Source organism: Pecten maximus, chromosome 15 (genome assembly GCF_902652985.1).
Source record: "Pecten maximus chromosome 15, xPecMax1.1, whole genome shotgun sequence".
Lineage (NCBI taxonomy): Eukaryota > Metazoa > Mollusca > Bivalvia > Pectinida > Pectinidae > Pecten > Pecten maximus.
In genome coordinates this window covers 13,905,159-13,918,279 of record NC_047029.1, presented here as the reverse complement: position 1 = coordinate 13,918,279, position 13,121 = coordinate 13,905,159, and the positions used below count along the sequence as shown (strand labels likewise).

Sequence of the window (13,121 nt, the reverse complement as noted above, 5' to 3'; positions counted from 1 at the left end):
GTGGAAAAGATGTAGATTAACTCCAATTGGTAGAATTAATATATTTAAATCATTACTTATTTCTCAGCTCAGTTACATATTCATCACCTTATCAAACCCAAATTATGATTAAGAATGTAATATGTAACAACCAACCTGAAGGTATTTGTACAACTCTATATATATGTGTGTGTAAAGTAAATCCCATGAATGTAAGACTATAAATTGTACATACCATGTACTAGCTAGTATAGCAGTACAATCACTTTCCTTATTTCAATATTTAAATTTTTCTTGCACAGGAACCAACCCCTATCCAGAGACAAGCCATTCCCATTGGTCTACAGAATCGTGACATAATCGGCATCGCCGAAACTGGCAGTGGTAAAACGGCTGCTTTCCTCATCCCTCTACTCAAGTGGATTCAGTCTCTTCCTAAGATAGTCAGGTAAATTATGGTCTGGTAAATTGAAGCCAGGTAAAATATAGTTAGGAAAGGCTAAGACAGTTTTGTCATGCTGCTGTACAACTAAAAAAATCAAACCCAGATTGGAATATTAGTTATATACAAGATGCACACTCCATCTCTTATGGTTTTGTTTACATGTAACAACATGGTGTCCCACACTGAAGAGTTCCAATAAATTACTGTGAATGTTGCCATAATAGTGAACACATATTGACTTATTAATAAATTTAATCTCAACTAAGATAATGCTTAGCAAACTTCATGATCCACTTAACATTGCGGTCCAGGGGCTGGTAAAGATTTTGTGATTGCATGTGTACTAGCAGGTCACCGCTTCCACTGTCTTTGGTGATTACTTTATTTTTTTGCAAACAACCAAAGCATTTACTCCACACTTTTTTTTAAGCTGAAACATGTACCAGCTGAGCTCTCTTATCTTGTTCCACACAATGTTTTTGTAGGATGGAGGAGGCCGATCAGGGACCCTACGCTATCATTTTAGCTCCGACTCGTGAACTGGCCCAGCAGATCGAGGCCGAGACCATGAAGTTCAGTGTGAACTTAGGTTTTCGTACTGTAGCCATAATAGGTGGTATCTCAAGGGAGGAACAGGGATTCAAACTACGACAAGGATGTGAGGTAAAGAAATATGGTGGACACTGGCAGTGTTAAATAGCATCTTGTACCCTTACCGCCTCCAATCGTGGGTCAACAACACAATGTCATACAACAACATGGGAGCACCAACTTGTATCCTTACCACCTCCAATGGTTATGATTGCTAGCCCTTAGCGTCAAATCATACTTGTATGTTATAAGGTTGTGATTGCTAGCCCTGAGCATCATATCATACTTGTATGTTATAAGGTTGTGATTGCTAGCCCTTAGCATCAGATCATACTTGTATGTTATAAGGTTGTGATTGCTAGCCCTTAGCATCAGATCATACTTGTATGTTATAAGGTTGTGATTGCTGGCCCTTAGCATCAGATCATACTTGTATGTTATAAGGTTGTGATTGCTAGCCCTTAGCATCAGATCATACTTGTATGTTATAAGGTTGTGATTGCTAGCCCTTAGTGTCAAATCATACTTGTATGTTATAAGGTTGTGATTGCTGGCCCTTAGTGTCAAATCATACTTGTATGTTATAAGGTTGTGATTGCTGGCCCAGAATGTCAAATCATACTTGTATGTTTTGAAAGCATAATTGTAGCCCTGAGTGTCATACTGTACTTGTATGTTTTTAGGTCATGATTGCTTGTCATGATTTATATCATATATATGTTTGTAGATTGTGATTGCTACCCCTGGACGTCTTATTGATGTATTAGAGAACCGTTACCTTGTTCTGAATCAGTGTACATATGTGGTTATGGACGAGGCAGATCGTATGATTGACATGGGTTTCGAGCCTGATGTACAGCATATCCTTGAGTACCTGCCTGTTACCAACATGAAACCTGACACGGAAGACGCAGAAGATGATGAAAAGATGCTGGAAAACTTTAACACTACAAAAAAATACAGACAGGTACGGTGTACAGATACCTGTATTATACTGTACAGTATAACCTCAGTATAATGTAACTTAGTGTACAGTATAACCTCAGTATAATGGGTATAATGTAACTTAGTGTACAGTATAACCTCAGTATAATGGGTATCATGTAACTTAGTGTACAGTATAACCTCAGTATAATGAGTATAATGTAACGTAGTGTACAGTATAACCTCAGTATAATGGGTATAATGTAACTTAGTGTACAGTATAACCTCAGTATAATGGGTATAATGTAACTTAGTGTACAGTATAACCTCAGTATAATGTAACTTAGTGTACAGTATAACCTCAGTATAATGGGTATAATGTAACTTAGTGTACAGTATAACCTCAGTATAATGGGTATAATGTAACTTAGTGTACAGTATAACCTCAGTATAATGGGTATAATGTAACTTAGTGTACAGTATAACCTCAGTATAATGTAACTTAGTGTACAGTATAACCTCAGTATAATGGGTATCATGTAACTTAGTGTACAGTATAACCTCAGTATAATGTAACTTAGTGTACAGTATAACCTCAGTATAATGTAACTTAGTGTACAGTATAACCTCAGTATAATGTAACTTAGTGTACAGTATAACCTCAGTATAATGGGTATAATGTAACTTAGTGTACAGTATAACCTCAGTATAATGGGTATAATGTAACTTAGTGTACAGTATAACCTCAGTATAATGGGTATAATGTAACGTAGTGTACAGTATAACCTCAGTATAATGGGTATAATGTAACTTAGTGTACAGTATAACCTCAGTATAATGTAACTTAGTGTACAGTATAACCTCAGTATAATGGGTATAATGTAACTTAGTGTACAGTATAACCTCAGTATAATGGGTATAATGTAACGTAGTGTACAGTATAACCTCAGTATAATGGGTATAATGTAACTTAGTGTACAGTATAACCTCAGTATAATGTAACTTAGTGTACAGTATAACCTCAGTATAATGGGTATAATGTAACTTAGTGTACAGTATAACCTCAGTATAATGTAACTTAGTGTACAGTATAACCTCAGTATAATGGGTATCATGTAACTTAGTGTACAGTATAACCTCAGTATAATGTAACTTAGTGTACAGTATAACCTCAGTATAATGTAACTTAGTGTACAGTATAACCTCAGTATAATGTAACTTAGTGTACAGTATAACCTCAGTATAATGTAACTTAGTGTACAGTATAACCTCAGTATAATGGGTATAATGTAACTTAGTGTACAGTATAACCTCAGTATAATGGGTATAATGTAACTTAGTGTACAGTATAACCTCAGTATAATGGGTATCATGTAACGTAGTGTACAGTATAACCTCAGTATAATGGGTATAATGTAACTTAGTGTACAGTATAACCTCAGTATAATGTAACTTAGTGTACAGTATAACCTCAGTATAATGGGTATAATGTAACTTAGTGTACAGTATAACCTCAGTATAATGGGTATAATGTAACTTAGTGTACAGTATAACCTCAGTATAATGGGTATCATGTAACTTAGTGTACAGTATAACCTCAGTATAATGTAACTTAGTGTACAGTATAACCTCAGTATAATGTAACTTAGTGTACAGTATAACCTCAGTATAATGGGTATAATGTACCTCATTTATTTTTACATTTAGCCTGAATTAACAATCCTCTTGTATATATAACCACTGCTGTTAATATTATTTTCAAGGGTCTCAAGCTCTATTTTATGAGATACACAATATGATTTTAAACAAGAGGTCAAATGGGCCTTTATTGCTCAACTGATTCTACAGCAACTCTGAAGTTGATCTAGGTCATTTCTACAGATACAGTGCTCCCTTGACCTTCCACCACTCATTTTAGGCAGGGGGTGTGCACGCATGATTTCATTTTTGTGATCGGAAATCAAAGATGGCCACCAGAGCCAATTTCCATTTTTTGGATTTTTGTTTCCAATTTTGGTAAAAACAATTGGGTATATAGGGGTCAAAATTTAGATATTGTCAGATTAAGATGAAAATTCATACAAATGGGTTATGAGATATGCCGAACAACATGGTAACATTTTCAGAAATATTGGTTGCCGTGGTAACGTACTGGAAGCCACTGATTGGTTGAAATTTAAATATTATCCGATGAAGGGGAAAATTGATACATATGGGTTATGGGGTATGTCGAACAACATAGTAAAAGATCAATTGTTATGGTTTAATGATCAAGAAAAGGTGTCAATTACTGGTATATAGTTTATACCATTTTATGATGGACATTTTCTGGGCAGTCAATCTGTATAGAGATATTTGTAGGACCAATGAGAGCTTATTACCCCCAGGGTATATCATGGAGCCGCGTCCGTCATCCTTCAACTTTTCATATAGATCCATACCAGTCATAAAATGCTGAGCAAATTTGAAGCTGAAGAACCCTTGGGTAAAGCCAGTGGGCAGGGCCAAATAAGGGAACTGTAGCAAAACACTTTAAATCCTTCTTTTTATCCCGCGAAACGCGTTTGCGGGGGATATTAAATTGGGCTCCGTGTGTCCGTCCGAGATTCTTTTCCGGGCTATAACTCCAAAACCGTTCAACGCAGCTCCTTGAAACTTTCTGTATATATCAGACTAGTGCCCTAGTTGTGCCTTTTGCTATTTTGGACCTTCCATTTTCGGTATTTTTTCTGTCACCATGGAAACTTAGTCAAAATACCAAATTACTGTTTCCTTTTGTTTCCGGGCTATAACTCCATAACCGTTCAACTCAGCTCCTTGAAACTTTCTGTATATATCAGACTAGTGCCCTAGTTGTGCCTTTTGCTATTGGTGACCTTCCATTTTCGGTATTTTTTCTGTCACCATGGAATCAATGAAAAATACCAAATTACTGTTTCCTTTTGTTTCCGGGCTATAACTCCATAACCGTTCAACTCAGCTCCTTGAAACTTTCTGTATATATCAGACCAGTGTCCTAGTTGTGCCTTTTGCTATTTTGGACCTTCCATTTTCGGTATTTTTTCTGTCACCATGGAAAGTTAATCAAAAATACCAAATTACTGTTCCTTTTGTTTCCGGCCTATAACTCCATAACCATTCAACGCAGCTCCTTGAAACTTTCTGTATATATCAGACTAGTGCCCTAGTTGTGCCTTTTGCTGTTGCAGACCTTCCATTTTCGGTATTTTTTCTGTCACCATGGAAACTTAGTCAAAAATACCAAATTACTGTTTCCTTTTGTTTCCGGGCTATAACTCAAAAACCGTTCGACCCAGCTCCTTGAAACTTTCTGTATATATCAGACTAGTGCCCTAGTTGTGCCTTTTGCTATTGAGGACCTTCCATTTTCGGTATTTTTTCTGTCACCATGGAAACTTAATCAAAAATACCAAATTACTGTTTCCTTAATAACTGTTACTTTGAGCTTGATATATACATGTATTTGGGTTTTCATACCAACTGCGGGGCGCGGGGAATAATGCCAAGGTTTGCGGCTTCTTGTTTAAGATTTAATTTTGTCCACATATGGGTTTGAACCATTGTTGGGAGAGGCCAGATCAAAAAGTAGGAAAATATTTGTAACATAACTTATATAGTTACTTTCTTTTGTGGTTTTGCAGACCGTCATGTTTACCGCCACCATGCCGCCCCCTGTTGAGCGTCTGGCACGTACCTACCTTCGGAGGCCAGCTGTTGTATATATTGGTTCCGCTGGTCGTCCTACGGAGAGGACGGAACAAATCGTACACATTGTCACAAGTAACATGAAGAGAAAGAAGCTTCTCACTATCCTGGAACAGGGAATCGATCCACCCATCATCATTTTTGTCAACCAGAAGAAGGGTGCAGATGTACTGGCAAAGTCACTCGAGAAGATGGGAGTAAGATATTTATTTCTTGCATTATTGTTTCATGTGACTGAAATGTTTCCATTGAAAATTTGACTCGAGTCATGTTGCCATGGATGTTGACATGCACACACCTGAAGATGTTGACGACATATTTTTCTGTGAACATGTCAACGTAACGTTTCTGTGGATGGTATGTTGATGTAATTCCATGGAGATGTTGACAGGTTTTCTATGGAGATAATATTGAAATATTCCCATGTAGATGATTTTCACAGGTTTTCTATTAATGGAAATTATATTGAAATATTCTCATGTAGATGAATTTCACAGGTTTCCCATATGCATGGATATGTGTTGACATGTTCTCATGAAAATATTGCTGACAGGTTGCCATGGAGATATCACATAAAATTGTCTTTTACTATAAATCTTGGAGTAAATAAATATGAATTGTAGGCCGGCACAAAGCAGAGTGAATAAAGTGAAGGAGTTAAGTTTATAAAATACCTACAACTTGTGACCAATTGACAGTTTTTGTGTTTGTGTAATAACACCACATGATTTCTTCTACTTAACAGTACAGTGCAATCACACTCCACGGAGGGAAGGGACAGGAGCAGAGAGAGTTCGCTCTGTCTAGTTTGAAAAACGGCACAAAGGATATCCTGGTCGCAACAAATGTGGCAGGACGTGGTATCGACATCAAGGATGTCTCCATGGTGATCAACTATGACATGACAAAGAGTATAGAAGGTAAGGGAGTACATTGTCTGTAAGAGTATAGAAGGTAAGGGAGTACATTGTCTGTAAGAGTATAGAAGGTAAGGGAGAGTATAGAAGGTAAGGGAGTACATTGTCTGTAAGAGTATAGAAGGTAAGGGAGAGTATAGAAGGTAAGGGAGTACATTGTCTATAAGAGTATAGAAGGTAAGGGAGTACATTGTCTGTAAGAGTATAGAAGGTAAGGGAGAGTATAGAAGGTAAGGGAGAGTATAGAAGGTAAGGGAGTACATTGTCTGTAAGAGTATAGAAGGTAAGGGAGTACATTGTCTAAACGAGTATAGAAGGTAAGGGAGTACATTGTCTAAACGAGTATAGAAGGTAAGGGAGTACATTGTCTAAACGAGTATAGAAGGTAAGGGAGTACATTGTCTAAACGAGTATAGAAGGTAAGGGAGTACATTGTCTACACGAGTATAGAAGGTAAGGGAGTACATTGTCTACACGAGTATAGAAGGTAAGGGAGTACATTGTCTAAACGAGTATAGAAGGTAAGGGAGTACATTGTCTAAACGAGTATAGAAGGTAAGGGAGTACATTGTCTACATGAGTATAGAAGGTAAGGGAGTACATTGTCTAAAAGAGTATAGAAGGTAAGGGAGTACATTGTCTAAACGAGTATAGAAGGTAAGGGAGTACATTGTCTAAACGAGTATAGAAGGTAAGGGAGTACATTGTCTACACGAGTATAGAAGGTAAGGGAGTACATTGTCTACACGAGTATAGAAGGTAAGGGAGTACATTGTCTAAGAGTATAGAAGGTAAGGGAGTACATTGTAGGTAAGGGAGAGTATAGAAGGTAAGGGAGTACATTGTCTGTAAGAGTATAGAAGGTAAGGGAGTACATTGTCTGTAAGAGTATAGAAGGTAAGGGAGTACATTGTCTGTAAGAGTATAGAAGGTAAGGGAGTACATTGTCTGTAAGAGTATAGAAGGTAAGGGAGTACATTGTCTACACGAGTGTAGAAGGTAGGGAAGTACATTGTCTATAAGAGTATAGAAGGTAAGGGAGAGTATAGAAGGTAAGGGAGAGTATAGAAGGTAAGGGAGTACATTGTCTGTAAGAGTATAGAAGGTAAGGGAGTACATTGTCTACACGAGTATAGAAGGTAAGGGAGAGTATAGAAGGTAAGGGAGTACATTGTCTACACGAGTATAGAAGGTAAGGGAGTACATTGTCTGTAAGAGTATAGAAGGTAAGGGAGAGTATAGAACGTAAGGGAGTACATTGTCTGTAAGAGTATAGAAGGTAAGGGAGTACATTGTCTACACGAGTATAGAAGGTAAGGGAGTACATTGTCTACACGAGTATAGAAGGTAAGGGAGTACATTGTCTACACGAGTATAGAAGGTAAGGGAGTACATTGTCTACACGAGTATAGAAGGTAAGGGAGAGTATAGAAGGTAAGGGAGTACATTGTCTGTAAGAGTATAGAAGGTAAGGGAGAGTATAGAAGGTAAGGGAGTACATTGTCTGTAAGAGTATAGAAGGTAAGGGAGTACATTGTCTACACGAGTATAGAAGGTAAGGGAGTACATTGTCTACACGAGTATAGAAGGTAAGGGAGTACATTGTCTACACGAGTATAGAAGGTAAGGGAGTACATTGTCTGTAAGAGTATAGAAGGTAAGGGAGAGTATAGAACGTAAGGGAGTACATTTTCTCCCATACTTCACAGGGTTATCCGGCGGTTGCTAGGGAAAAGATAAATCGATCTTACACAGGGTGGGTAAAGACAGCCGGCACGTGCTAAATGATGCTGCTCACAATAACGTAACATCATCATTTTACGTTGAGTAACCAAGTCATAAATGATGACATCATAAATTTTGACTCACATTCCAAGGAGCATTGAAGATGGTGCGATGAAAATTTTTCTTAAAAACTTGCGTTTGGTTGCAAATATGTGAGAAAAATAATCAATCACGGGTCTTTTCTGCGAACAAGGATATATCAACCCTCGTGTAAGAGTTAGGCTGGCCAACACTCAGCAAGCCTCGTGCTGACTGGCCAAACTCTTACACTCGGGTTGAGATATCCCTGTCCACGGAACAGACCCATGATAGATTCTATTAGTCTAAAATAACTTACTTCATGCTTTTTGCTAACTGTTATCAAACATATTTGTTTGTCGTGTGCCATAACGTAAAATTTCAAATGAAGATCTGTGTAATAATTAACTTTAATTAAAACCACCTAATACCTAAATGGCACTGTTTTTACATTTCGAGGCAAGATCTAATTTAAGAGTAAGACCAGTCGCTTAATTTTGCAAATTGTCAGTCTGGTCCCCTGGGCTTATTCCTGTAAAACAATGTATGTTATTGAAGACATTTTAACAAAGTTCCTTCAATGATTACTAATTCATTTAGCTATAACAGCCTTTTGGCCTTCCTGTAGACGAGCATTTCCTTCAAGATCTTAAGCATACAAATTATTTAGCAGTATAGAAAGAATCTGGACCACAAGAATACACACTTTTGCATTACACTGTATGATACATTGAGTTTTGTTTTGTTTTCCAGACTACACTCATCGTATTGGTAGAACTGGACGTGCCGGCAAGAATGGTATAGCTGTGACCTTCTTAACTCAGGATGATTCGCCAGTATTCTATGACCTCAAACAAACTATCTTAGCTAGTCCTATCTCAACATGTCCCCCAGAACTAGCTAATCATTCCGAAGCCCAGCATAAACCGGGCACAGTTGTACAGAAAAAACGTAAAGACGAGACCATATTTCTCACATAAGTTAGAATTGTGCAAGAAACTTCAGTGAGGAAATGCCAGCCATCTGAATCATTTCTGTTAGACATTCATGACATTTTATGGTATAAATTTGAGCATTACAAACTAAGAAAAATATGTTCAACACTTACTATTAGCAATATTTTCTTTGAGCTATTCCATAATTATTTGTGTGGTAGGGGTGGAAGGCACTTCTATCAAAGTTTGATGGGTGGATGGGGGAAAACTCCATTTCCCTAATTAAGATGTTTTATATTATATGGGTGATGTGGTCTCTGAAAAATGCCTCCCAGCCCGCCTGCTCAGATAGCTATAAAACAGCCGTTAGTAAACAGTAAACCTATTGGTAACAGTATACCTATTGGTAACAGTATACCTATTGGTAAACAGCCGTTAGTAAACAGTATACCTATTGGTAAACATCTTGAAAGGGAGACAAAGTCTCCAATAGTGTCATCAAGATTTTATGGAGACTGAATTATAATCAGTGAAAAAATTTCAGTTTGAAATGTCAAAGTGTATTAAATAAATGTCTTTAAAAACAATGAAGAGCCGTTTTATTTTTAGGTCATCTGACCAGAAGGAACATTGATCGTAAATGTTAACTAAGATATAGTACAAAGGCCTCTATAGACTCTGATGTTATTATTGTTCCCCCGACTCTGATGTTATTATTGTTTCCCCGACTCTGATGTTATTATTGTTTCCCCGACTCTGATGTTATTATTGTTTCCCCGACTCTGATGTTATTATTGTTTCCCGACTCTGATGTTATTATTGTTTCCCTGACTCTGATGTTATTATTGTTTCCCCGACTCTGATGTTATTATTGTTTCCCCGACTGATGTTATTATTGTTTCCCTGACTCTGATGTTATTATTGTTTCCCCGACTCTGATGTTATTGTTTCCCCGACTCTGATGTTATTATTGTTTCCCCGACTCTGATGTTATTGTTTCCCCGACTCTGATGTTATTATTGTTTCCCTGACTCTGATGTTATTATTGTTTCCCTGACTCTGATGTTATTATTGTTTCCCTGACTCTGATGTTATTATTGTTTCCCTGACTCTGATGTTATTATTGTTTCCCTGACTCTGATGTTATTATTGTTTCCCCGACTGATGTTATTATTGTTTCCCTGACTCTGATGTTATTATTGTTCCCCCGACTCTGATGTTATTATTGTTTCCCCGACTCTGATGTTATTATTGTTTCCCCGACTCTGATGTTATTATTGTTTCCCCGACTCCCTGTTATTCTTGTTTCCACCTGTAGAGAAGTCCGGACTACCTCTCTATCAAAGTCACCTATCTATAGACTATCAATCTCTTGAATTGTGCGATTGTATTAATATATCTCTAGTCTACATCCATAACTGTACTACAATGCATCATATATTGTTTTGTCTTTACCAAACACCTGTTAATATAAATCACCTTTTTGTTATAACCATTGTAATACATTTACTGGCCGCAATATTCTGCTTGGCTAGAGAGAAGTTCTCTTTGGCTTGTTTGTTTGAGAATATAACTAAGCAATCTAGGGGACCCGGATTAGATTCCTTGTGGAAGCACCCTGATTAGATTCCTTGTGGAAGCACCCGGATTAGATTCCTTGTGGAAGCTCCCTGATTAGATTCCTTGTGGAAGCTCCCTGATTAGATTCCTTGTGGAAGCACCCGGATCAGATTCCTTGTGGAAGCTCCCTGATTAGATTCCCTGTGGAAGCACCCGGATTAGATTCCTTGTGGAAGCACCCGGATTAGATTCCTTGTGGAAGCTCCCTGATTAGATTCCTTGTGGAAGCACCCTGATTAGATTCCTTGTGGAAGCACCCTGATTAGATTCCTTTTGGAAGCACCCCGATTGGAATCCTTGTGGAAGCACCCGGATTAGATTCCTTGTGGAAGCACCCTGATTAGATTCCTTTTGGAAGCACCCTGATTGGAATCCTTGTGGAAGCACCTGGATTAGATTCCTTGTGGAAGCAGTGAAATAAATTATATCCATCATGCTCTCCGTTACATTGACACCAATGTAAAGCCCTAAAGAGAATTTAGTTTCTCAGACTGTACAGCTGCTAATATTTACCAGGGTTACATTTCTGTTTCAGCAAGGTTAACGATTCTTAGATAAACCAATATAAAAAGATCCATGAAGTATACCAACAAAACAACCACACGAAGCAGGAATTTGGTGTTGAAATATTTAATAAAACTGATTATCTACAATCATAAAAACATACAATAAAAAAAAACAAAAAATAAAACTGATGATCTAGTTATACAAATATGGACATCCAAAAATAAAGCTTATAATCTAGTTATACAAATATGGACATACAAAAATAAAACTGATGACCTAGTTATAAAAACATGGACATACAAAAATAAAACTGATGACCTAGTTATACAAATATGGACATCCAAAAATAAAGCTTATAATCTAGTTATACAAATATGGACATACAAAAATAAAACTGATTGTCTAGTTATACAAATATGGACATCCAAAAATAAAACTGATGACCTAGTTATAAAAACATGGACATACAAAAATAAAACTGATGACCTAGTTATACAAATATGGACATCCAAAAATAAAACTGATGATCTAGTTATACAAATATGGACATCCAAAAATAAAACTGATGACCTAGTTATACAAATATGGACATCCAAAAATAAAACTGATGACCTAGTTATACAAATATGGACATCCAAAAATAAAACTGATGACCTAGTTATACAAATATGGACATCCAAAAATAAAACTGATGACCTAGTTATACAAATATGAACATCCAAAAATAAAACTGATGATATAGGTTTACAAACATGGACATCCAAAAATACAAGAATTCCATGGACGTGGATGTGTCACCTGCAAAGCAATCTAGGATTTGAATTTTAAAAACGAGTTATTGCATGGAAACCAATTTTCTATTAATACTAAGTGACCTTGACCTTTGAACCTGAAAAGCAACCCAAGCAAGCACTTTTGGTAAGGAAGGACTGTGTGAAGTTTGAGTTTGATTGGCTGAAGGGAACTTGATTTATTGCATGGAAACCAATTTTCTATTAACAATAAGTGACCTTGACCTTTGAACTTTGAACCTGAAAAGCAATCCAAAGTAAGCACTTTTGGTAAGGAAGGACTGTGTGAAGTTTGAGTTTGATTGGCCGAAGGTAACTTTAGTTATTGCATGGAAATTAATTTTCTATTAATAGAAACAGTGACCTTGACCTTTGACCTTTGAACTTGAAAAGCAATCCCAAGCAAGCACTTTTGGTAAGGAAGCACTGTATGAAGTTTGAATTTGATTGGCCGAAGGGATCTCAAATTATTGGACCGAAACCCTTTTGCGGACGACAACGCCGCCGACATAGTAATACCTATATGTCACCTTTTTAAGGCAACACAAAAACTGATAATCTAGTTATACAAGTTAAACAAACATGGACATAGAAAATAAACCTGACGATGGACAAATATTCATTTTCACTGGTACACATTATTCAATTTGTCTACAATCTTTTTCAGAATTGCAGGACTAGTACATTTTATTACATATATTTTTATATTTTGTGGAATATTGATATTATATTCATTAAGACAAATTATTGACAATGGAAGATTAAATATAGCAAAATTTCTAGAAGCATATAGATGAACAATTCTGTTTAAAGCATAAGCCGAACAAACTATGATAAGTATATCAACTGCCGTCTGTTCCTCATGGTTGACAAGTATATAAAC

The 13,121-nt window shown here is 36.7% G+C and overlaps 1 protein-coding gene across 1 annotated transcript in view; it reads left to right on the top strand.

The window, feature by feature from the left end:
* Positions 1–9,907, top strand: part of LOC117343161 (probable ATP-dependent RNA helicase DDX23) — a 32,131-nt gene extending 22,224 nt beyond the window's left edge. Inside the window, exons 9-14 of the mRNA XM_033905487.1 lie at positions 282–427; positions 910–1,087; positions 1,743–1,982; positions 5,602–5,862; positions 6,411–6,585; positions 9,139–9,907. Of these exons, the coding sequence (XP_033761378.1) occupies positions 282–427; positions 910–1,087; positions 1,743–1,982; positions 5,602–5,862; positions 6,411–6,585; positions 9,139–9,365 (1,227 nt within the window). The 3' untranslated portion in view covers positions 9,366–9,907. The remainder of the gene's footprint in view (positions 1–281; positions 428–909; positions 1,088–1,742; positions 1,983–5,601; positions 5,863–6,410; positions 6,586–9,138) is intronic.
* The last annotated feature ends 3,214 nt before the right edge of the window (positions 9,908–13,121 follow it).